Source organism: Mytilus galloprovincialis, chromosome 13 (assembly GCF_965363235.1).
Source record: "Mytilus galloprovincialis chromosome 13, xbMytGall1.hap1.1, whole genome shotgun sequence".
In the NCBI taxonomy this organism is placed as follows: Eukaryota; Metazoa; Mollusca; class Bivalvia; order Mytilida; family Mytilidae; genus Mytilus; species Mytilus galloprovincialis.
The window spans coordinates 44,047,109-44,072,937 of NC_134850.1; the positions used below are offsets into that span (position 1 = coordinate 44,047,109).

Sequence of the window (25,829 nt, forward strand, 5' to 3'; positions counted from 1 at the left end):
TGAAGCTTTAAATATAGAATACTAATGATCCAGGGACTAATTATGTTTCTAAACTTATCAGAACCAACATCTGTGTTGTCTAGGATGACCAGGTCATTTCAGGTGATGACCTTGTACTGAATCTAGGATAATGACATAAAAATCACTTGTTTAAGTATCAGACCTCAATTTCCTTCCCAAAAATCACTTCTTTAAGTATCATTCTTTTAATAACCCCCACTAATTTCAACACCCCGAACAGTGAAATTTTTATCGCGAACAGTAGAATTTTATTACATAATCTGAAAGATGAAACCTTGAACTTCACAGGAAAAATACTCCCACTGCTGTGAAAAATCTTTTAAGAAAGTATCAGTTCATTATGTAAAGCCATTATTATAGCATTTTTTCAACTAAAATAGAATTTTCAGGTATTTGATAGCATCAAAGGCATAAACCTTGCTACTTAAAAGAAGCAAAAAGTTCATATTTTTTTAATTTTACTAATTAAAAGATGCTTTTTAAACCTATGTGTTTAAAATTTTGAAAAAACTACAAAATCCCAATTTGTGACAAAACCTTGAATTTGCTACTCAAATAAGTGATTTAAAAATCACTTATTTCAGTAAGTCCCCTGACTGGTTCTGTTGTTAGGGATTTACTAGCTGTGACGTTATTTAAGATATGACGTCATATTCAATGTAAACAAAGAAATGCTTTCATCAGGTAACGTTTTTTTCATATATCAAACAATTATTGAAAATGAATTGGTATTGAGTGCCAATCCTATATTTTACTAAACTGATAAATATATATTTTATTCAAACTCTCATCCAAACAAGACCGTAAAAGGAAGTAAATTTCTGCGCAAATGCAGTGATTTAAAAAAGTCTAAAAAAAAGTTAACAATTATGAGTTCATTAGTTTTTTTTAAAATTCAGGAAATTTTCCTATTTTTTTTTTATTTTTTATTTTTCTACCGTTAAAGACTTGAACATCTGTTATGTCGAGTGTTCGATGTTACAACTTTGATTACATCATACATGACCGAAACGATCAAGGCCGTACCCACACCCGGCCGAAACGTCTTTTAAAATTGTTACCGTTACGTAGCCCTGTAGAGCTTTGGATCTTCGCTCACAAATTGTCAATTATCGACGGCGTCTTTACTCATAGTAATTCACCGAGTATTGGATACTACGACTTATTCATACCGATACATACAGCTGTATACACAATACTATATTATACCATGATACAACCATATAATTTTGTCAAATACAATTTCTTAATTTCCGCGCCTATGGAGTTTAGATAGGTTAATATGAAAATTAATTTCTATAATTGATTTCGAGGGACCATAACTAACTCTTACTTAATTTTTTTCGATAACCTTACATTCCATATATTTGTAAGCACCTTGAATTTGACCAAATACGACGTTTCTTCACATGTTTATGATCAAGTTACGCATGTTATTGTATTTCCGGAAGTTGTCAATGTGCAGAAAAGAGCAAAACCCAAATATGTTGCAAAGCACAACGACGTACTCTTCCAAACTTTTCATCCATGTTGAAACATAAAGTAAACATGATTTATAAAAGCATCATAAATAACTCTTATCTTTTTAAGCCGGAAAATCTTCGTGGGAAAACTTTACTGAGAAACTGAATTGTCATTAATTCAAAATGAGATCTATGCAAAATATTATAATATTTTTAGAAAGATGCTTTGCACGTTGTGTAAACTGATCAAGTATATTAATGCGGATTGTTTTTTATTAAGAACATCTGTATAATTTATTTTTCTTTTAATATGTATCCTATATTTTGGTATTTTGTTCACGGACATGTGTTCACTGTCGATACAAACATATTCATAGTTTTTTTTCCTCAGTGTTATCACTATCACTCGGTTTCTATCACTCATATAACATGTATAATTATAACTTCAATGTAACTACTATCAGTTTACTGTCCCAATAGTGTATGTCATAACCATTTAATGTAAATGTGTTTGTGCTAATAATTTGTGTCTATTGTCTATTGAGCTTTTGGCAAACTTGCTTTTAAACTTTTTTTTCTCGAAAAATTGTATCTCGACCGCAACAAGAAATAGTCTTTCAGGGGTAAACATCAAGCAGTAAAATTGTGACTCATACAAAACAATTTAAAGAACATTTTAGCTGATAACATTGGAAATGAGTTTATGGTCAATACTTGGGGCGGAGGGGGATGCTACGCCAATGCTTAGTTTGATAGGGGTGCCGCTGGGGTTCTGTTATCATGCCCGGCGCTTCTCATATAATTTAGATTTAAAAAATGTATACCTTTTCATATATTGCATAGGTAAAATGTTACCTTTTCCAACACTGTTTTGGTTTCATGTGGTGTGTAATGGTCTGTAAAGCGGTATAAAAGTGGGATACTAAAGTGTCAATTGAGAAAAACATATATTTCTGACCTATTCCAGCGGCACGTCCTATCACCCGGAGGGTCATTATTCCCATACCTGCATCTAACATTTTGTTTCATAATGACTCGCCTCATATAGATGTCGAATTTCAAAATACTACCACCGAGGGCTAGTGATAAAAAACCGTCAGTAATATAAAAATCCAATAACCGTCTAGCTCAAAATTCGTGTCAGTCAAATTGTGAAAAATAGTAGTTTTTGCACCACTCAGGCGTATTTCCAGATTGATTAAAGTATAGGTAAAATTAAGTCTCCAGAATAACGATCAATTCCTTAAACTTATGATAGATTATTAAGTGTTCTACCAACATTTTCCAAGTTATATATATAAAAAAAAGGTATCAGAAACTCACTGCTGTTAAATTTTCTACCATGAATGTTGAATTTAGATGTCAGATCACTTTCTAGAGTTATAGACCGGGATTGGAGTTTTAGTAGACATATCCAAAGCTTTTGATTGCCTACCTCGTATAATTAACTACAATTTTTACCATTATAGTGATTCATTTCATTGTCTCTTAAATTCATATTAATCATTTAGAAAACAGAACTTTCAAAAAAAAATTGTTCTTCTAATTTTTGTTTTAGCATAACATGTAATATAATATGTATTATATGTCTCTGGTATCACTATACAGATGACAACACGTATCATTCTAGATCTGTTTTCCTTATTTTGACAAGCTAAGATCTATACTTGAAGATGATTCCAAGCTGCATGTTTTCCGCAATTAAAGTTTGAATTTAATAAGTTGAAAGCTATAATTCTGAAAAATTCCGTGTTCACGGGTTCACGGTTTATTTCAGGCCACTTTTCCTTGAACTGATTAACGCAAAAAGTCTAGCTTGAAGTATTCTATACTGTTTTTGTAAGAGACTGCATATCATAAAAGTATTTTGTATTTTGAAATTGGTTGGTCGGATGTTGGTATGTAACGCCACTTACAGCATACTTGGTTATATTATAAGGACCAGTTTTAATTGACAGATGAAGATACAGTATACTGAGTAAACATCTGAACCTCGATCGGAACATTGGCAATCCTATAGTCGATGAAATTTATATCAAACGCTCTTTGCCAGCTATAGGAGCGGGATGTATAATCATCACAACCTCAGTGTTGACAGGGTTGGTGTATATGAACTACCTAGACCACTCGGTCACCAATTGCGGATTTATGGGGGCAGGTTACCCGAACCCACTTTTGTGGGGAAAATTTGGTTTTATATATAGGCTGGTATCACTGCAGCATGTTTGGAGTAGCCCCCCATCTTTAGCTGCCCCTCCCCTCCCCGAAAAATTGTGTCACCGTTTATTTTAGATATGTACTATTTTCGGTGCAAAATATAGTTAGCATGCATTTTGTGTCCGGGGATACATGGACACGTATGTATGTAACTATATAAACAGATAAACAATCAATGTCTATTATAGTGGTTACAGAAGCCCAGTGTTATATAAAACGTGTGATTTAGACGGACACAGCTGGACACAAGGTTACTACAGAAGCCCAAGTGTTATATAAAACTTGTGATTTAGGCGGACACAGCTGGACACACGGTTACTTCTATATAAAACATAAAAAAACTACTGACTACAGGCGGACACAACGCAATTTCTATATAAAACTTTAAAAATCTGCTGGCTACAGGTGGACACAGCTGGACACCGTGTTATTTCAATATTAAACTTCTAGAAATGAGGGTATACAGTCGGACACAAGTGGACACAACGTATTTCTCTATAAAACTTTATGAAATAAGGGGATACAAGCGGACACAGCTGGACACAGTACTATTTCTATATAAAACTTATAAAATCTGCTGGCTACAGGTGGACACAGTGCTATTTCAATATAAAACTTCTAGAAATGAGGGGACACAGGCGGACACAAGTGGACACAACGCAATTTCTATATAAAACTTATAAAATTTGCTGGCTACAGGTGGACACAGCTGGACACAGTACTTTTTCAATATAAAACTTCTAGAAAAGAGGGGATACAGGCGGACACAAGTGGACACAACGCAATTTCTATATAAAACTTATAAAATATGCTGGCTACAGGTGGACACAGCTGGACACAGTACTATTCCTATATAAAACTTCTTGATATGGGGGGTTACAGGCGGACACAAGTGGACACAACGTTATTTCTATATAAAACTTATAAAATCTGCTGGCTACAGGTGGACACAACTGGACACAGTGCTATTTCAATATAAAACTTCTAGAAATGAGGGAACACAGGCGGACACAAGTGGACACAACGCAATTTCTATATAAAACTTCTAGAAATGAGGGGACACAGGCGGACACAAGTGGACACAACGCAATTTCTATATAAAACTTATAAAATTTGCTGGCTACAGGTGGACACAGCTGGACACAGTACTTTTTCAATATAAAACTTCTAGAAATGAGGGGATACAGGCGGACACAAGTGGACACAACGCAATTTCTATATAAAACTTATAAAATATACTGGCTACAGGTGGACACAGCTGGACACAGTACTATTCCTATATAAAACTTCTTGATATGGGGGGTTACAGGCGGACACAAGTGGACACAACGTAATTTCTATATAAAACTTATAAAATCTGCTGTCTACAGGTGCACACAACTGGACACAGTTGATATTTCAATATAAAACTTCTAGAAATGAGGGGACACAGGCGGACACAAGTGGACACAACGCAATTTCTATATAAAACATATAAAATTTGCTGGCTACAGGTGGACATAGCTGGACACAGTACTTTTTCAATATAAAACTTCTAGAAATGAGGGGATACAGGCGGACACAAGTGGACACAACGCAATTTCTATATAAAACTTATAAAATATGCTGGCTACAGGTGGACACAGCTGGACACAGTACTGTTCCTATATAAAACTTCTTGATATGGGAGGTTACAAGCGGACACAAGTGGACACAACGTTATTTCTATATAAAACTTATAAAATCTGCTGGCTACAGGTGGACACAACTGGACACAGTGCTATTTCAATATAAAACTTCTAGAAATGAGGGGACACAGGCGGACACAAGTGGACACAACGCAATTTCTATATAAAACTTCTAGAAATGAGGGGACACAGGCGGACACAAGTGGACACAACGCAATTTCTATATAAAACTTATAAAATTTGCTGGCTACAGGTGGACACAGCTGGACACAGTACTTTTTCAAAATAAAACTTCTAGAAATGAGGGGATACAGGCGGACACAAGTGGACACAACGCAATTTCTATATAAAACTTATAAAATATGCTGGCTACAGGTGGACACAGCTGGACACAGTACTATTCCTATATAAAACTTCTTGATATGGGGGGTTACAGGCGGACACAAGTGGACACAACGTTATTTCTATATAAAACTTATAAAATCTGCTGGCTACAGGTGGACACAACTGGACACAGTGCTATTTCAATATAAAACTTCTAGAAATGAGGGAACACAGGCGGACACAAGTGGACACAACGCAATTTCTATATAAAACTTCTAGAAATGAGGGGACACAGGCGGACACAAGTGGACACAACGCAATTTCTATATAAAACTTATAAAATTTGCTGGCTACAGGTGGACACAGCTGGACACAGTACTTTTTCAATATAAAACTTCTAGAAATGAGGGGATACAGGCGGACACAAGTGGACACAACGCAATTTCTATATAAAACTTATAAAATATACTGGCTACAGGTGGACACAGCTGGACACAGTACTATTCCTATATAAAACTTCTTGATATGGGGGGTTACAGGCGGACACAAGTGGACACAACGTAATTTCTATATAAAACTTATAAAATCTGCTGTCTACAGGTGCACACAACTGGACACAGTTGATATTTCAATATAAAACTTCTAGAAATGAGGGGACACAGGCGGACACAAGTGGACACAACGCAATTTCTATATAAAACATATAAAATTTGCTGGCTACAGGTGGACATAGCTGGACACAGTACTTTTTCAATATAAAACTTCTAGAAATGAGGGGATACAGGCGGACACAAGTGGACACAACGCAATTTCTATATAAAACTTATAAAATATGCTGGCTACAGGTGGACACAGCTGGACACAGTACTGTTCCTATATAAAACTTCTTGATATGGGAGGTTACAAGCGGACACAAGTGGACACAACGTTATTTCTATATAAAACTTATAAAATCTGCTGGCTACAGGTGGACACAACTGGACACAGTGCTATTTCAATATAAAACTTCTAGAAATGAGGGGACACAGGCGGACACAAGTGGACACAACGCAATTTCTATATAAAACTTCTAGAAATGAGGGGACACAGGCGGACACAAGTGGACACAACGCAATTTCTATATAAAACTTATAAAATTTGCTGGCTACAGGTGGACACAGCTGGACACAGTACTTTTTCAAAATAAAACTTCTAGAAATGAGGGGATACAGGCGGACACAAGTGGACACAACGCAATTTCTATATAAAACTTATAAAATATGCTGGCTACAGGTGGACACAGCTGGACACAGTACTATTCCTATATAAAACTTCTTGATATGGGGGGTTACAGGCGGACACAAGTGGACACAACGTTATTTCTATATAAAACTTATAAAATCTGCTGGCTACAGGTGGACACAACTGGACACAGTGATATTTCAATATAAAACTTCTAGAAATGAGGGGACACAGGCGGACACAAGTGGACACAACGCAATTTCTATATAAAACTTCTAGAAATGAGGGGACACAGGCGGACACAAGTGGACACAACGCAATTTCTATATAAAACTTCTAGAAATGAGGGGACACAGGCGGACACAAGTGGACACAATGCAATTTCTATATGAAACTTATAAAATTTGCTGGCTACAGGTGGACACAGCTGGACACAGTACTTTTTCAATATAAACTTCTAGAAATGAGGGGATACAGGCGGACACAAGTGGACACAACGCAATTTCTATATAAGACTTATAAAATCTGCTGGCTACAGGTGGACACAGCTGGACACAGTACTATTCCTATATAAAACTTATAAAATTAGCTGGCTACAGGTGGACACAGGACTATTCCTATATAAAACTTCTAGAAATGAGGGGACACAGGCGGACACAAGTGGACACAACCCAATTTCTATATAAAACTTATAAAATTTGCTGGCTGCAGGTGGACACAGCTGGACACAGTACTTTTTCAATATAAAACTTCTAGAAATGAGGGGTTACAGGCGGACACAAGTGGACACAACGTTATTTCTATATAAAACTTATAAAATCTGCTGGCTACAGGTCGACACGGCTGGACACAGTGCTATTTCAATATAAAACTTCTAGAAATGAGGGGACACAGGCGGACACAAGTGGACACAACGTATTTCTATATAAAACTTTTTGAAATAAGGGGATAAAAGTGGACACAGCTGGACACAGTACTATTCCTATATAAAACTTCTTGATCAATGCATTTGAATGCGAGCATATAGTTGGACCCCCCCCCTTTTTTTTACTCTGGGTTGGGACCCCCCCCCCCCTTTTTAAAATGGCTGGATCCGCCCCCGTGTTATCCAGTGTGTAGCAAAATATAGTCGATCTCTTAGACAGTGTTATTAGATGTGTCAATACATGATGTGTCACTGCTTTTATAGATTGTGTATATACATATATCATCTTTTGTGTCATTTACCTTATACTTTGATCTAATACTAATAATTTGTGTGTAATTATGTTGTAACGTTTGCTTATATTCATTAATTGTATGTTCATTGAATCTCATGTATGAGGAATTAAAGATATGAAGGAATGAATATTAGGTCAATGTCAGAAAAATATAAGCTTTTTGTATGAGGCTGATAAACTGGCTCTGCCGAGCCCTTTCCCAGTTTTGCGCCGAGTACAAACAAAGTTTATATTTTTATGACATTGACCTAATATTGTTTTATACTGCAACTTAAATTAATAAATTGATAGTTTTTTTAAATGGTAACACAAATGTCAAACTTATTTTCATCCCTTAATTGAGGGGTCCTTATCCCGAAATCCCGGACTTAAAAACACGACATCCCGAGGTCCCGAATTAAAATAAATTTAAATCCCTACTTTCCGAAATTCAAAAAAGAATTCCCGGATCCCGAAAGGGTCAATCCCGAAATACCGAGCTTAAATACACCCGATTCCAGACAAAAGAACATATTCTAATTCAGTTTATGCTCTTTAGCTTTGGAAATTATAAATCATTAAGCATTTATATGAAACCGGTACCGTACATGCTGGTGTATTTCAGATACATGTTTTGTTGTAATTATTTTTGTATTTTATCGCTTAAGAAGGAGATGCGAGTTGTATCTAACAGCAACAATTCTCTTTAAGTTCAGTCAAAGTTAAAAATTCAGTATATGGCTTGACCACATGCTATTTTGAATTTTGAAGATGAAAATCCTTCAATTTAGTGTTAAACAAACAACTCATTGTCATTAATATTAATTTAGTATTTACAACCGTTATTGGTGGGGACTGGTGATATATTAAATAGTGGTTTCTTGTGGCACATTTCACTATGTGTAGACCTTTCACTTCCTCCTTTGTTAGGAAAGGCATGACAATGAAATACAACTTGGTCTCATTAATAAATAAAAAGAAACAATAAGCTTTCCCTGTTTGTTAAAACGGCAAATGAATTTCCACTTGTATTTTTTTTTCCATCTGATTAGTTAAGCCTTTTTCAACTGATTTTTATAGTTCGTTCTTATGTTGTACTGTTATACCACTGTCCCAGGTTAGGGGAGGGTTGGAATCCCGCTAACATGTTTAACCCCGCCACATTATTTATGTATGTGCCTGTCCCAAGTCAGGAGCCTGTAATTCAGTGGTTGTCATTTGTTTATGTGCTACATATTTGTTTTTTGTTCATTTTTTTACTTAAATAAGGCCGTTAGTTTTCTCGTTTGAATTGATTTACATTGTCTTATGGGGGCATTTTATAGCTGACTATGCGGTATGGGCTTTGCTCATTGATGAAGGCCGTACGGTGATATATAGTTGTTAATGTTTGTGTCATTTTGGTCTTTTGTGGATAGTTGTCTCATTGGCAATCATACCACATCTTCTTTTTATTATGACCACTTAAGATTATTGAATATATTCAGGTATATCAAGATTTTTTTCTATGCATACAAAAACTGCAGTTGAATTTTCCTCGTGACTTTTTTCCGTTTACCATCAGGACACACCAGCACAATGACAGGACCAACCAGTACAGAATCAGGACATTTCTAAATTGAGAAAATGCACAATTTTAATATAGATTGTGCAGGTTTTTCACCAAACATTTTTGTCGTGTGGTTTTGGGTAAAGAAAGCGGTCTCCAGGGGCATTTTTATTTTATTTTTTGTGTTCAACATTTTCAAAAAGTGAGCACTTTTGTGTTACTTTTACTGAAACAGTTACAAGGTCACATTTTTAAATTGGTGGCCCATAAACCCATAAGAAACAAACTTAAAAAAAATCTCTACTGTTCCTTCCATTTCTTATGCGAGAAAACGTAAAAAATCATCATTATCGTCTTTTTTTTTTTACATATTCACCAGAACCAGTCAGGACCAAATCACCAGTACAGAAAGATTTCTTGCAGGGCAACCTTACCCACCGTGATGTAGACATTTTTCGTATCGTACTGCACGCACGGAGTGTGTTACGAAAATGATTACAAAAACTTTAATTTTGATAATTAGATAAATCAGTACCCACATACGATGAATGACAGAAACTGAATGGAAAACGCATATAAATTCAATTTTTCAAAAGGAGTACATGTAGGTCCGGTGAGGACCGATTTGGACTCAAATTTCAGGTTCATCTGACGAAAGATTTCGACCACTTTTTAAACACTTAAGTGTCTATTTTATTTAAACCGATTAGTTTATGTGAAAGATTTAAAGATGGTTTAAGAAATTATTGCCAGAGGCACCGTGAGGTGACACTTCCAGGTATTCAAGCGATTTCCTGTCGGGCTTCAAACTCTTATAATATATATTATTACACGTAATGCAGGTTTACCTTACCGCCTGCTGAGCAGTGTACGCGCGGACGGTAATTTGGGACTTTATTTTAAAAAAAATATCGTTTATAATATACATCATGTGTACATTGATATACTATATTTAATTACTAAACTCATACGTGTAGACAATTTTATATACTACCAATTGTTTATGAAATATATTTTTCGTGCAAAGAATGATATTTAATTCCAACCAAAGATTTGAGGAATAAGCAATTTATTGAGATATATTTTTCCATCGGTAAAATTTGAAAAATGTAACTGTGTACTTCTTGTCAATAATAATGGATATTTCAAAACATTTAAATATTGATTCACAAAAATGAACGCACTTGTCGATCGTTGGTATGGAAAGATAGAAAGATTCGGAACTAAAGATAGTCACATTTAAAGTATTTATTTTGCACAAAAAAAAGACAAAAACTGCCAGAACAGATCTGATTTAAATCCAGCGTCTGTATATATGTGCACAATGGTACTTCAGTTAAGATTTGGTCGGAACGGACGGATTTTTCTACATGTTCTACAATTTGGTACAACGATTGAATATTGTTAAATGCATACATGTATATGACCTATAGATCGAACTTGCTTTGCTTCGTCGAAAATACGAATATAAAAAAATCATGCAGGAGATTTCAAATTAGCCCAATTAATATGTGTGAAACTGAAACCGTAATTCTGCTGTAGTGCACGTCGATCGTATCTGTAACATGAAGGCGTATGGTAACTATACTACCTTACTTAGTTCAACAGTAGATAACAACCCTTTCTTTGTGCATTATACACTCAGGAACATACATCTTACTATTTTGCATGGATTGGTATTAAATGTTACTTTTTCAACTGTAGTCCTTAACCAAAAGCGTTTTCTTCTCCATCTGACAGGCTTAATTTTGGATCAAGTGATCATCGAAGTACGGATGCTAGTATTTATAATTCGGCTAGTCTGGATGACTTTGTGCGATACCCGCGTTCCGTATTCATTACTAGTATACGGTTTAAACATACATGTATAATTTAAATTTCAGATCCTTCAGTTTGCATATAAATATGATATTTAAATTTCGTATGGCTTTATAGTACAACCCGCGAAACATTTTATTTGATGTCACCAATGGTAAACATGTAAAATGAAGCAATAACTTACCATATACCAATATAAACTTTTGTTGTATGTTTAATATACAAACAGAAATCGACCCTAAAAAAGTAACAATACAAGCTTATAGTATTTTGAAGCTTTTTTGAAGCATTTAAATATAATGAAACGTACGATAATATTTACGAATACAAAGAAAAAGCAAGTCTGCCCAAAAATGATTGATATTCAGTCAAAGAAACATGTATAGTGTGTTCATTGTAAACGTAAACCAGAATGCGTATAGATGTCTGTACGTATAACAGTCACAAATCACTTCTACGATTATAAATCAGCGATTTACCATTCATGCAATAATATTTTGTCGAAGGTGATCGAGATGTCCTTACAGTGGCGGGTCCAGGGGGAGGGTTCTGGGGGTTGGAACCCCTTTTTTTGAAAGATCAATGCATTTGAGTGGGGACATATAGTTGGAACCCCACTTTGTCCTGGGTTGGGACCCCCCCCCCCCCCCCCCCCCCACACCCCTTTTTTCAAATGGCTGGATCCGCCACTGCCTTATTAGGTAATTCAAATTCTCGGACACTTAATTTTTTTCCAGAACACGTTATAGTCTTTCAAAAAGCATATTTAAGTTTCAACCTTTAAAACGTATATGTCACATAATTTGACCACATGACAAGAAATTATACAATAAACATTGGTCACGCACGACAGATTCCGATGTAAAACACGTGCCGTTACAATAGCCAGTTTACGCGCATCAGCGCACACAGATTTGTCGAATAGGCCAGTTGCATGATTGGAGGAAAGTTACCGAAAACCACGCCTACCTTTAAACTAATACCCAATCAAATGCCTTTACAGAGATTTTGTTGCGTATTCAATATTTGAAAAAGTTTAGACTCTTAATTCAAACTTAGAAGTATAGAAGTATAGAATATGCCCGTAATGCAATTTTTCAATAAATTTCAAATATTATTTCACGTACCTAGTGAGGAAAATATACAAATTAAAAAAAATTGCAAATTACAAATATTTCGAAATCCTTGATTATGCCAGAGACATTATATGTCTCTGATTATGCCAGAGACATTATATGTCTCTGATTATGCCAGAGACATAATGTATTATATGTCTCTGATTATGCTAATAACAGAATAGAAACTAAGTGGATATCATATATGAAAAAATGTTTTTGATAATTACGGTGTGATCTGCGGTATGAGTATGTTCAATATTATAGAGTCATTATAATGCACAGTTAGAGATAAATGGGTGTCAATATTTATCAAACGGAAACCCAAAGACCAGTTTCAACAAGAATGCTTATCTGTTATTACATAATTGCATAAAACTTAATGTTGTTGTATTTTCAAAAAGAATTAATAATTTGAAAACTACTTTTCATAATGACATATTTACCTTACTAAATTCATTTATATAATATGCAAAATGAATATAGATGTGGTAGTCAGTCGCCACTTGCCGATTGAATCTGGAAGGTGGCAGGATTTAAAGAGAGAAAACATAATCTGCCGTCTCTGTGACACAAACAACATTGGTGACGAGTACCATTACAAATATGAATTGAAGAACATTTTAACTATAGAAAGAATTTTTTTTACGGAACTACTGTTAGTGAAACCCTAATATTTTTAAAGTTGATCAACAGTTAAACTCATCAAATAATTCCTTTAAACTATAAATTACATGAAGAAAGCCTACGAGTAAAGTACAAGTGAATATATCATAAAGATTATATTTAATCCTGATTCGTCCTTGGAAATGGAAAACTCTGGATTCTCTTTGATATTTACCTGAGAGATCATAAAAGAAAAATCTAACAAGACTTTCAAAAGTTTGTGAAAAATGAATAGAAATAAAAGATTTTTGTGTAGACGAGTAACAACATTGCATTAGCATGATTAGGAAATTTGACCAAATCAATGAACTAAATTTAAAAAAAATAAGTGCACATCTTTCTAGTGGCGAAAACCACACATATCGAGTTACGTCGACGAAAGAGAATAAGTATATTAATAATAATTATGATGTCAATTTCATGAAATTATAGGGTTTTAATTAGAAAATAATCTTAAACATGATTCGTGATTCCCCATGTATATATAGATTAAAACAGAATTATGATTTTTATTCTTAAATTAAATTCTGAAATACAAAAGCATGGCTCTGATACTTGACAGTTCAGCGAACACTATTACATGAAATACACGATGCAATTGACCGAACACAAATGTGAGAGATTCAAATTGTAAAATCAGCCGCTGGACGGTAGAATTTCTATCAATCATTCAACGATATTAAAAGACTTTTGAGTGTAAAAGTATGATATAAATACTTTTAATGTGTTGAAATAATTTATCAAATGGAATGCTTGTTAAACTGTTCCAGTCATTGTTACTATAGTGACTGTCAGTCCATTGCGATATTACACAGCTCTTTTACAAATTCTGAAGAAGAAAAAAAGAAAAAAGGAAAAATAATATTCCCATGGGAAAAATATATCTTCCCATGGGAAGAAATTTAGTTCCCATGGGAAGAAAAAATGTCCCATGGGAAGAAACTATCTACCAATGTTCCCATGGGATATTAAAGTTCCGATGGGAACTTTAAAATTCCCATGAGAACTTTTAGTTTTCCCATTGGAACTTTTCCTTTCCCATGGGAACTTTAACTTTTCCCATGTGAAATGTACTTTTAATCAGCTGTGGTGACAATAGTGACAATGGTGACATGTTGGGACATATGGGGACATTTAACATTTTTGATTATCTATCACTTGGGCAAAAAATATTTTTGATATCTTGTAAACCGACAAAGTCAGATTTGCCAATCCTGGAATGGCAAATTTGTCCCGCACAGGGTTTAATAAATAAACATAGGCATGCAAGGGCGGTTATGTACTTTATTATACAAATAACGCATACCGGTGCCAACTTTTCAAAATGCCCATGGGGGTTTTGCGTGCAAGATGGCTGTCATAGTCCTAAAAAACCTTCAAGGGGGTATTCAAATACATTTTAATTTTCATACTCTCTTAAGCCTAAAGTCATTGTAAAATTAATTGTGTTGTCTAAAATGTGCACACAATTGCTCTTTCAAAATTTGAATTTGAGAGCCTCCATGGGGGAAATCCCCCGCAAATAGTGACAGTTGGCAGGTATGTTATATTTCCCAATCTCGTTGTTGTGTATACTGAAAAGTGCTATAATAATTCTATACGCATGGAATTCATGCTACTATTTTCTTTTGTTTACTCTGTATGTGCATGTTTGCACAAATAACTTTGAATTCAATTGTAACCTTTAGTATAAAAACAGTATAAAGGAAGGAAGAGATGAGTAACTTCGGGAATGCAAATGCAAAAACCAATTTTCTGTGTATACTATATAAGTATAATACTATTAGTCCTAAGTATACTGATTTGTATCACCACAATATAAAAGTTATTACGGTGCGGTTGAATTTCCTGTCATTTATTCATCATCCAGACACGAACTTGTTTCAGAAAAAATATATCTCGGCCAGTGTACATTAATCTCAGTTTCAGGTATAGAGATGTGCTCTTTTTCTGTGACATGTGCTTTTGACCATCCACAAGAACTAACTGGCTATTTTTCTTGTTCTTGTATTTCTAAAGGTTTTTTTATAAATAATTTGGAACCAAATCGAAGGCCTGACTAACGAGTTCTGTCCCCTATTTGTTTTAAGTTTGTAATAGATTCAGATTAAGTATATATGCTAATAAGATATGTGCGCATAAAAAGTGCACACAAATCTCAGTGTGTAATTTTAAATTCTCAATGTGGTTTTCAGTTTATCTATTCTCAGTGTGTCTTTTTGAAATGTCAGTGTGTAATTTTCAATTCTCAGTGTGTAATTTTCAATTCTCAGTGTGTAATTTTCAATTCTCAGTGTTAGTTTTTCATTTTTGTAATCTCAGTGCGTCTTTATGAAATCTCATTGTGTATTTTTTTAATTCTCAGTTTGTGCTTTGAAGTTTTTAAATCTCAGTGTGCTTTGTTGTAATTCTCAGTGTGTAAATTTTTCGAAAAATGGTTTAAACATAGTTTTGACGAGAACGGCTTGCCATAATTTTGTTGTCCTTGCTCACAGTTACTTGAGAAAATTGTAAGGATTCCATGGCGCCAAATAAGAATAGTCTGGGATCCCGGCCTATTCTGAGTTCGCATTGCAATGACAATTGGAGACAGGAACCTAGGCTACAGATGAAAAGCGAGTTCTGCCCCCTAGTTATTTAAGCTTGTAATAGATTCAGATTAAATATACTAATTAGATATGGGCGCATAAAATGTGCGCACAAATCTCATTGTGTAATTTTCAATTCTCAATGTGTGTTTTTCAGTCTATTTCATCTCAGTGTGTCTTTTTTGAAATCTTAGTGTGTAATTTTCAATTCTCAGTGTGTAATTTTCAATTCTCAGTGTGTGTTTTTAGGTTTTTGAAATCTCAGAAAGACAGTTCGTCTTTATGAAATCTCATTGTGTAATATTTAATTCTCAGTGTGTGTTTTTAGGTTTTTTAATCTCATTGTGGTTTTTTTTAATTCTCAGTATGTAAATTTTTCAAAAAATGGTTTAAACATGGTTTTGACGAGAACGGCTTGCCATAATTTTGTTGTCCTTGCTCACAGTTACTTGAGAAAATTGTAAGGATTCCATGATGCCAAATAAGAATAGTCTGGGATCCCGGCCTATTCTGAGTTCGCATTGCAATGACAATTGGAGACTGGAACCTAGGCTACAGATGAAAAGCGAGTTCTGCCCCCTAGTTATTTAAGCTTGTAATAGATTCAGATTAAATATACTAATTAGATATGGGCGCATAAAATGTGCGCACAAATCTCATTGTGTAATTTTCAATTCTCAATGTGTGTTTTTCAGTTTATTTCATCTCAGTGTGTCTTTTTGAAATCTTAGTGTGTAATTTTCAATTCTCAGTGTGTAATTTTCAATTCTCAGTGTGTGTTTTTAGGTTTTTTGTAATCTCAGAAAGACAGTTCGTCTTTATGAAATCTCATTGTGTAATATTTAATTCTCAGTGTGTGTTTTAAGTTTTTTTAATCTCATTGTGTTTTTTTTTAATTCTCAGTATGTAAATTTTAAAAAAATGGTTTAAACATAGTTTTGACGAGAACGGCTTGCCATTCTTTTACAGCACATTTCACGTTATCATACAAAGACTGAATCGCAGACAGGAACTTTCCATTTATGCCCGTTCCTTGCAACTTCGTTCCTCCCTGAATCCGTTCTGTTAATCACACAGTACATTGCGAGTCATGAATTAAAACGAGTATTGAGAACATGGCAATATATTTTACTAGGGACAGATATTAATGTAATTACCCGGTAATTTAAAGGAATCGTTCTATCTTCAGATCCAGGTTTAAAAACTGGATTGATTATGCTTTTAGTCCATTTATCTGGTACCTTTCCCAGTTCGAAACAATCGTTACAGATTATATACAAAAATTCAATGGCTGCTGTGTTTTTTATTAACTACTGCAGGCATCTCATCAAATCCTGAAGCTTTTCGTAGTCAAAGTTCGCGCATTCGACTGCACCATAGTGATCTCACCGTGTGGTGAGTTCATTCATCGTCGAAACGTCACGTTGGTTATAATCGATGTCACTATTATTTCAGGATGTACCCCTCTGAGGAGCCCAAAATTTCTAGAATTAAATTTATTTTTTCTAAACCTGATTTTTGGGTTTATATGACTGTAAAAAAAATATTGGTGAAGAAAAAATTATATGGTGGTGCGCTTCTTTTTTTGCTACGGCCTCTGAAAGTACCCATTTTTTTTTTAGATTTTTCCATTTTTAATCAGTTTTTACCCATTTTTGGGCAATTATCGTGAAAAAAAATCACAGTTCCACAATTAAACTTTTTTTCAAACTCTCAATAAAGATGAAGGGGACCAATCTGAATAAATTCAACTCACAAAAACTATAGGTAGGTGTTAATACAAGACAGTTTTATCAGATTTTGATGCTTTTTCGTGTCAAATTTACCATATTGACAATTTTTTATTTTTTTTATTTTTCTCTCTTTAAAGAACAAAATGCATATTTTTCAACTCTCTTGTTATAAATGATTGAAAAAAATACATATCTATGAAATTTGAAAAGACAATTAAAGGTATATGGAATGGGTAGGTTTCTGGTAAATTATTTTTTTCTGTACCGCTCACCCATTTTTCTCAAAATTTCACTAAAAAAGATTGACTTGATTAGTAATAAAATTTGAAAATTTCATTACTCAAAAACTATTTATAAGATAGACAATTCTTTCACAGAGTTAAGTTTGATTATGATAATTTTCAAATTCATTGCTATTTTCTTCTTATATCACATGTTTTGGAAATAATTCTAGAACGAGATTTCAATGAGACTGAACGAGAATGAAATGTCAGAAGAATACATCCTTAAGCTGGCATTTGGTTAAATTCCATGATTGAACTTCATTTCTAAGTAAATTATACATGAAAAAAATCGTCAAAAGTAGTATTTTATCCTGAAACTTGCATTTGAAGAACTAGGGAGAGGTGTTTGAGAAAACAGGCCACTGGAAACGTCTACTATTGCTTGCAGGAAACAGATTATGGTTCGGTTCCTTCCGTGCAATATATCATTTGGTACTAACAACTCTCAAAAAAGAAATTGTGGTACTTGAACTTGCCGGGATCGTTTTTCTCCGCTCGAAACCGCCACCCAATGTGAAGCATAGCCGACATCCAGCATGTGGGTGTTCTAGACGCTGTAATTGTACTAAGGTAGAAAAATAATGAAAAGTAATATGTATTTGAAATTCAATTTGTTTTAGATTCGTTTAGTCTATTTTACAAATTATATAAACGTAAATCCAAGGAGTTTGTTTTGAAAGGTGACAAAAACAGGAAGTAACTCAAATTGTTGTAAACAACTTTCGTACATACACTAGGCCGTTATATTATTTTTCTCGTTTGTATTGTTTTGAATTGTCATTTCGGGGCCTTTTATAGCTGACTATGCGGTATGGGCTTTACTCATTGTTAAAGACCGTACGGTAACCTAATTTATGTGTCATTTGGTCTCTTGTGGAGAATTGTCTCATTGGCAATCCCACAAATGGAGGTGTTTAACGACCTTGGCTGGGTTATTGCCCTCGCACGGTCGGATATGACAATCCCGGCATACCACATATTCTTTTTATATTTGAAATACACAAATTATTTACAACCTATAAAAGCTAAGGTAATTAGTGTGTTTGACACCGAAGCTGTCAAGAGAAGCCATACAATTAATGGGTCAGTTAATTTGACAGCACACACAGCTAGTTAAACGGCCCTTCCTGGTCATTGTAGCTAGAATTACGAATTTGCTGCCGTATTTCAAAGGAAAATTACTTAAGAAATCAGTCTGATGGCTTAGGAATCATAATGAAAACGGATCATTTTCGGAATTCCTGGGTTATTTAACGGACTAGCGAGTATCACAGGTAACCCTGAGAATTGTGAAACACCCACAGGATACAGGTCAGTTGACAGAAATGGAGCCGTATGGAACGCCATGACTGTCTTCTGATGTTGATTGTTTAATATGTTCGGTGCTTTATGCATTATGTTCAGTAGTATGTATATTATGTTCAGTAGATATCCTATTATGTTCAGTAGTTATCCTATTATGTTCAGTAGTTATTACATTATGTTTAGTAGTTTTTACATTATATTCGGTGCTTTGGTTATTATGTTCATTAGTTTCATTATTATATGCAGTGGTATTTAAATTATGTTCAGTACTTCTGACGTTATATTCAGTACATTTTTCATTATGTTCAGTAGATTCAATATTATTTGCAGTACATCATGTAATACCTTCAGCAGTCCCGATTACTTTATATTCAGTAGATTATTCATTATGTTCAGTAAAAGCATCTGTATTATATTCGGTTCGTTCAGCTTTATGTTCAGTGGTTGTATCATTATGATGATGTAGTAAAAGTGGTTGTATCATGCATTATGATGATGTAGTAAAAGTCGGGAAGTCAATAACGGAAGTTGTCGGGAAAAAACGAACGCGGATATTTTTGACGGACGTTTTATTCATGAACACCTTTACGTGATTAAATGAAAACAAAAGAAATGGAAGCAGTTTTAAATCGGTGGGTTTACGTTTCCAAGTTGGCAATTTTCACCAGGAAAAATAACTCCTGACTTAATTTGTAAGTTGTCGCTACAAGATTTCGCATATTTAGGTATGAACGACAGGAGAAAAATAATGGAATTAAGAATAGCTTGTGTTCATTTCAGCAGCAATATTTTGACTAAAATAGCTCGAACAAATGCCTAACGGATAACTTTTTTTCAATCCGTTCATGTCCGCTAGACGTCCGTTCTTATCTGTTAGACGCCCGTCCATATCCGTTGTATGTCAGTTTAGCGTACGTTTAATCCGTCGACGTCCGTTCTGTCTGGTAGAAAATTTTGAGCATGTTCAAAACTTCGAACTGACGTCCATTGGATGAAATGTCCGTTGAACGTCCGGTAGGCGTCTGTTATGTACGGTACTCGTCCGTTTCACTTCGGTTTTGTATCCGTAACGTGTCCGTTATACATCCGTTTGAGGTCTGGCAGATAAATTCACCAACGGACTTCTAACGGACGTCTAACGGATAAAACGGATGTTGAACGAATGTGAAACGGACTTCTACCTGATGTATAACGGATTAAACAGATGATGAACCGATCTTAAACGGATAAATGCCAATTGAAAATTTCGCGTCTGAAATGCCAATTAGCCTTTCTTAAGATTCATGAATTCTAATTATTCATAATCGATCTTAGAGTAAGGGCACGTCTTCACAATCAAGCAGTTTTATTCAGTCCAGACACTTCCCTTTGGCGGCACTTGGGTTTGGTTTAACGGATAAAATTGATGTTGAACGAATGTGAAACGGACTTCTACCGGACGTATAACGGATAAAATGGATGATGAACGGATCTGAAACGGATACATGCCAATTGATAATTTCGTGTCAGGATTGTCAATTATGGGTACGTCAGATTTCTTGAGGTTCATGAATTCTTATTATTCATAATCGATCTTAAAGTAAGGGCACGTCTTCACTATCAAGCAGTTCGTATTCAGGCAAGACACTGCCCTTTAGTGGTAGTTTGAAGAACAAACCAAAACCAAATACACAGAAACATTTTGATTATTTACAAGATTTACATGTATTATTATTGTCGCCTTTAATTTTTTCGGATTACTGTAGAAGGGGATAATTTTTCTTACTTGGCTTAAATTAAGAGGGGGATACAAAAGATTTTAAGTTTGTATGGGTAAGAAATGAGGAGCCGCAAAGCACCCATCACCTTTCACCTGTAAAAAAAATGAGAAGTCTCTTGCGTAATTGTCTTTTTTTAATTTGTTATTCATTGGAACGCTTTATATCAAAGGAGAAAATGGGAGGGTAAACACACAATTGATCATGCCAAGAAATTGCCTCCGTTGAAATTCTTCAAACATCCCATAGAGCAAATTACATGGATGATTAATATTGACCATTTGGTATATAGCTGTGTTCTAAATGACACGTACATGAAGGTCCTAAATTAATTTGTTGAATGAAATCAAATCTTTAAATACTAATGGGTGCCGTAGGAGGTCGACCGGAATTTTTAGCTCGGATTTCTTGGCATATAACAGATAGAAAACTCAGGATTAGAATTCATCGAACAAAAAAGGGGCAGTGGCAAATATTTCATGTATATTTTGAACACAGATAGAATTACCCCGGCACGAGTCTGAGCTTCTTGAAAATATTCAGATAGAAGCCGCTAGAATAATTACAGGTTTACGACGTAATTCCTCCAGACAAAAACTTTATATTGAATTAGGTTTAGAAACTCTGGAGAATAGACGTAACAAACATAAGCTTGTACTATTCTATAAAATATTAAATGGGATGACACCTGCATACTTATATGAGTTAGTCCAGCCATATCTTCCCAGACAAACCCCTTATACTTTGAGGAATGAAAATAACACTTTTCATCCGCCGCTTGCTAGAACTAGCTCTTATTTCAATAGTTTCATTCCTTCCACTATAAGACTTTGGAACAGTCTTCCTTTGAGTTTACAAAAATCCCCAAGTTTGGGTATATTTAGAAGTGGACTGGAACAGTTTTATAGGACTGATGATATATTTAAACCCTTCAACTATGGGATAAGGAAACTTAATATAAGTCATTGTCAACTCAGAAATAATGCTAGCAACCTAAAATCTCATCTGTTTAATCAATTCTTATCCGAGAACACTTTTTGTGCAAACTGTAATCACCCTGTTGAGGATAACAAACATTTCTTTTTCATTTGCCCTAAGTACAATGATGTAAGACAGATCCTTCTTGATTCCATTAACTCCATTGCTGATAATGTTGATATAAATATTGAATTATTACTTTTTGGAAACAGATTATTTTCATATGATATGAATATTGCTATTTTTAAATCTGTTCATAAATATATCAGTGACACTCAACGTTTTGTTTGAAACTAACTTATTTTTTGTTTCATTTAGTTTTATTTTTTATTTTTTTTTCCTCCACTTAAACATTAATTCATTTAATCCACTAAACAAGCTTAGTGTCTCTTTCAAGCCATATATATATATTTCTAATGACTTATAAAGGATATTTACATGTTTCAAGGTTCTTAAATACATGATGAGTAATTGCCAATATACTTAAATATACTTTGCATTTAGTAAGTAACACTGTAAACATATATTTGCTCGTGTGTGCTCATAAGTAGCATGCATGTTCCACTACATGTATATTGCATTATTTTAATACAGTTGTTATAATTGAATTATACCTTGAACATGTAATATGGAGAGAGCTTTTATAGGCTGTGCCTGTTGCTCAATCCTTTTCATATCTTAATGAATAAAATATGTTTAAAATCTAAAAATCTAAATCTAAAATTACCCCGGCAACCTTTGCCAAAAAACTTTCTTTGCGGGCGTATTCTCCAAGGAAACAACATGCATGTGTATAACGGCACTTTAGATTTTTGTATTAAATAAAGAAAGTTGCCGGTCCGGTGCATGAACAGATTGGTTAGAAAGCAAGGTTTTAATTTTAATTAGATTGGAAAGCTTAATTCGAGGGTTGAAAACAGAGAGCACAAAAAAAAAGGGGGGGGGGTAGTCCACAGGGAATATTTTAAAAACAGTTAAATCGATTTCAAGCAGGGATTCCAGTGCTTCTTTGGGAATGAAAAACTCGTTATTACTCTTAGTTAAAATATTGCTGCTGAAATGAACACAAGCTATTCTTAATTCCATTATTTTTCTCCTGTCGTTCATACCTAAATATGCGAAATCTTGTAGCGACAACTTACAAATTAAGTCAGGAGTTATTTTTCCTTGTGAAAATTGCCAACTTGGAAACGTAAACCACACCGATTTAAAACTGCTTCCATTTCTTCCATTTTAATTCAATCACGTAAAGGTGTTCATGAATAAAACGTCCGTCAAAAATATCCGCGTTCGTTTTTTCCGACAATTTCCGTTATTGACTTCCCGACTTTTACTACATCATCATAATGATAAAACCACTGAACATAAAGTTGAACGTACCGAATATAATACCGATGCTTTTACTGAACATAATGAATAATCTACTGAATATAAAGAAAGCGGGACTACTGAAGGTATTACATAATGTACTGCAAATAATATTGAATGTACTGAACATAATGTCGAAAGTACTGAACATAATGAAAAATGTACTGAATATAACGTCAGAAGTACCGAACATAATTTAAATACCACTGCATATAATAATGAAACTACTGAACATATTAACCAAAGCACCGAATATAATGTAAAAACTACTAAACATAATGTAATAACTACTGAACATAATGTAATAACTACTGAACATAATAGGATATCTACTGAACATAATATACATACTACTGAACATAATGCATAAAGCACCGAACATATTAAACAATCAACATCAGAAGACAGTCATGGCGTTCCATAGAGCCGCCTGACAATTTCTTTAATATAGCGGAAAAAAAGGAGGAAATAAAATATTTTTAGTAGTTTGAAATAGTGTTATACTAAAATATTTTATATCATTTAGTGTTATACTATATATACTGCTATAAATATTTTATTTCCCCCATTTTTTCGCTATAATTATGAACATTAACGCCAGGCGAGTGTGAAACGTCTAATACGCATAGATATCTGATAATTATCTAGGTATATAATACATATTCTTACTTTGAAATAGTTGCATTGCCATTTGATTTTATTATCAATAGTCATGAGGACCAATTTAAAAGTCGGCTCTACACCTTCAAGTGGTTTCCCTGTACCCTGGATTAATAGATTGTACGTGCGCATGCGCATTTCGTATTTTAAGTTTTTTTTACAATAAAAGTTGCAAGAATTTGGCCAACGCAAGTTTGTCCCTTTTCATACTTCATATAAGGGTATAATATTGTATTATATTGACGATTAATCCACTCTATATCTTGAATATATCACACCTTTATCCAGGCATGATTTAAATATTAAATATTAGTATAGCCATTGGTGTTCTATATGGATGTGTCCGGTGCCTAAACAATGCAAAAAGAGATTTGCAGTATAATTTATTTATTTAAGAAAATTGAATCTGATTGAATTTTCAATTGTGTCATTTGTCATGTGGTCATTTATATTAAATCAAGCATATATGTTAAACTGAATTACTGTATTCAGTATTTGTAATTTATCGTTGTGTCCATGTGTCCGGACACAAAATGCATGTCAACTATATTTTGCACCGAAACCTTGCCACTAATGGTTTATTTTGAAGGTTATAGTATTGAACGTTTTCATTATCAGTATAGCAATATAAAGTGAAAATCTTTTATATTTTACATGTATATCTTACCTTTTAGAACAGATTCCATCTTCAACTTTATATCTTAATCAACAATATGTAGATTATAAATCCTATGTTTTTCAAATATTTCTTTTATTCCATTCTCACTATTTCTTCATAAACATTCAACACAATGTCAAAATATAAAAGATATTCAGTCTATCATACGAACATTTTATTGCATTTATTGCAGCGACAGTAACACTTTTACAAATACATTTGTATGATTTTTTTAATCGTCAACAAGACACATATATTATAACTTTTTTTCCATTTGTGATGCTTTAAACATCACATATACACAGGGGATATCCCATCTTTCGAATACAACGTTTTAACATGCATGTATTTGTGAGATAAAACCTTCCCGGAAAGGAAATCTTACTTTCACTTTAATCCATTTATTTCTGTATAGCTTATTTATTGTAATAAGGTTAGTGATCTTTTGTGATCTTCTTTTGTGTAAACAGATTTGGAACAGTAGATCTTTTCACACAAAATAATCTGTCTACTATTTAAACGTCATTTATACTGAAATGTTTTAAAATAACTTACTTTTCTTTGTTTCTCGAAATATTTTTCGATTTCCCCCCTGTTTTGTACGATGGCACGACAAATTCGTAAAATGTCTAAACATCTCTTCACCTGAGACTAAGGCCAAATAAATTAATATGTGTATTTCCTATTACATCTTTGAAAAAAATAGGCACGGTAAGTAAAGGTAGAGATTTTTTTCTATGGGAGAGACTGATGAGTCTTATATATATATGTTTATTTTAAATCTTAATGTTTTGGTTATTTTTTGTTTGTATACGTTTTTGATAATCTTTTAACATTGATACATATATAAATTGATCAAGGTTATTACAGCATTTCACACCTTTAAGAATGTATTGTGAAAGTAATTCCTTTGAATAGCCGGTTATTATACTTAGCTTTTCATGATGATGTTATCTATAAAGCAAACAAGTTTAGGAATTGTCGGCAAATTATATCTTTTTTATAAAGGTTATAATTAATACAACTGTTGTCAACACCCTATAAATTAACGTACATACAATTAATATACTTCATATACGAGGGACAACATTTTTTTTAAAATATATTTTACCTTTATCTTTATCTTTCCATATCAATTAGAATCTCTTATATATTCTCTATGGTTTTGCTCTATTTTTCTATAATTTTATTTGTTTTGTTCGTTACGCTATATTTATTGCCCTTTATTCTCTATTCTC

The 25,829-nt window shown here is 33.8% G+C and overlaps 1 protein-coding gene across 5 annotated transcripts in view; it reads right to left on the minus strand.

Annotated features, from left to right (window-relative positions):
* The window catches only part of LOC143056655 (polyamine-transporting ATPase 13A3-like), a 69,407-nt gene that overhangs the window by 43,008 nt on the left and 570 nt on the right, over nucleotides 1-25,829 (minus strand). The window contains exon 1 of one of the 5 annotated variants that reach the window (XM_076229809.1): nucleotides 24,601-24,656. The exons of 1 other annotated variant lie outside the window; for it this stretch is intronic. In XM_076229809.1, the coding sequence (XP_076085924.1) occupies nucleotides 24,601-24,619 (19 nt within the window). In that variant the 5' untranslated portion in view covers nucleotides 24,620-24,656. Of the gene's footprint in view, nucleotides 1-1,354; nucleotides 1,475-24,600; nucleotides 24,657-25,829 lie in introns of those variants that run through there. 3 more of the 5 variants (XM_076229812.1, XM_076229810.1, XM_076229811.1) reach the window with 3 other exon arrangements.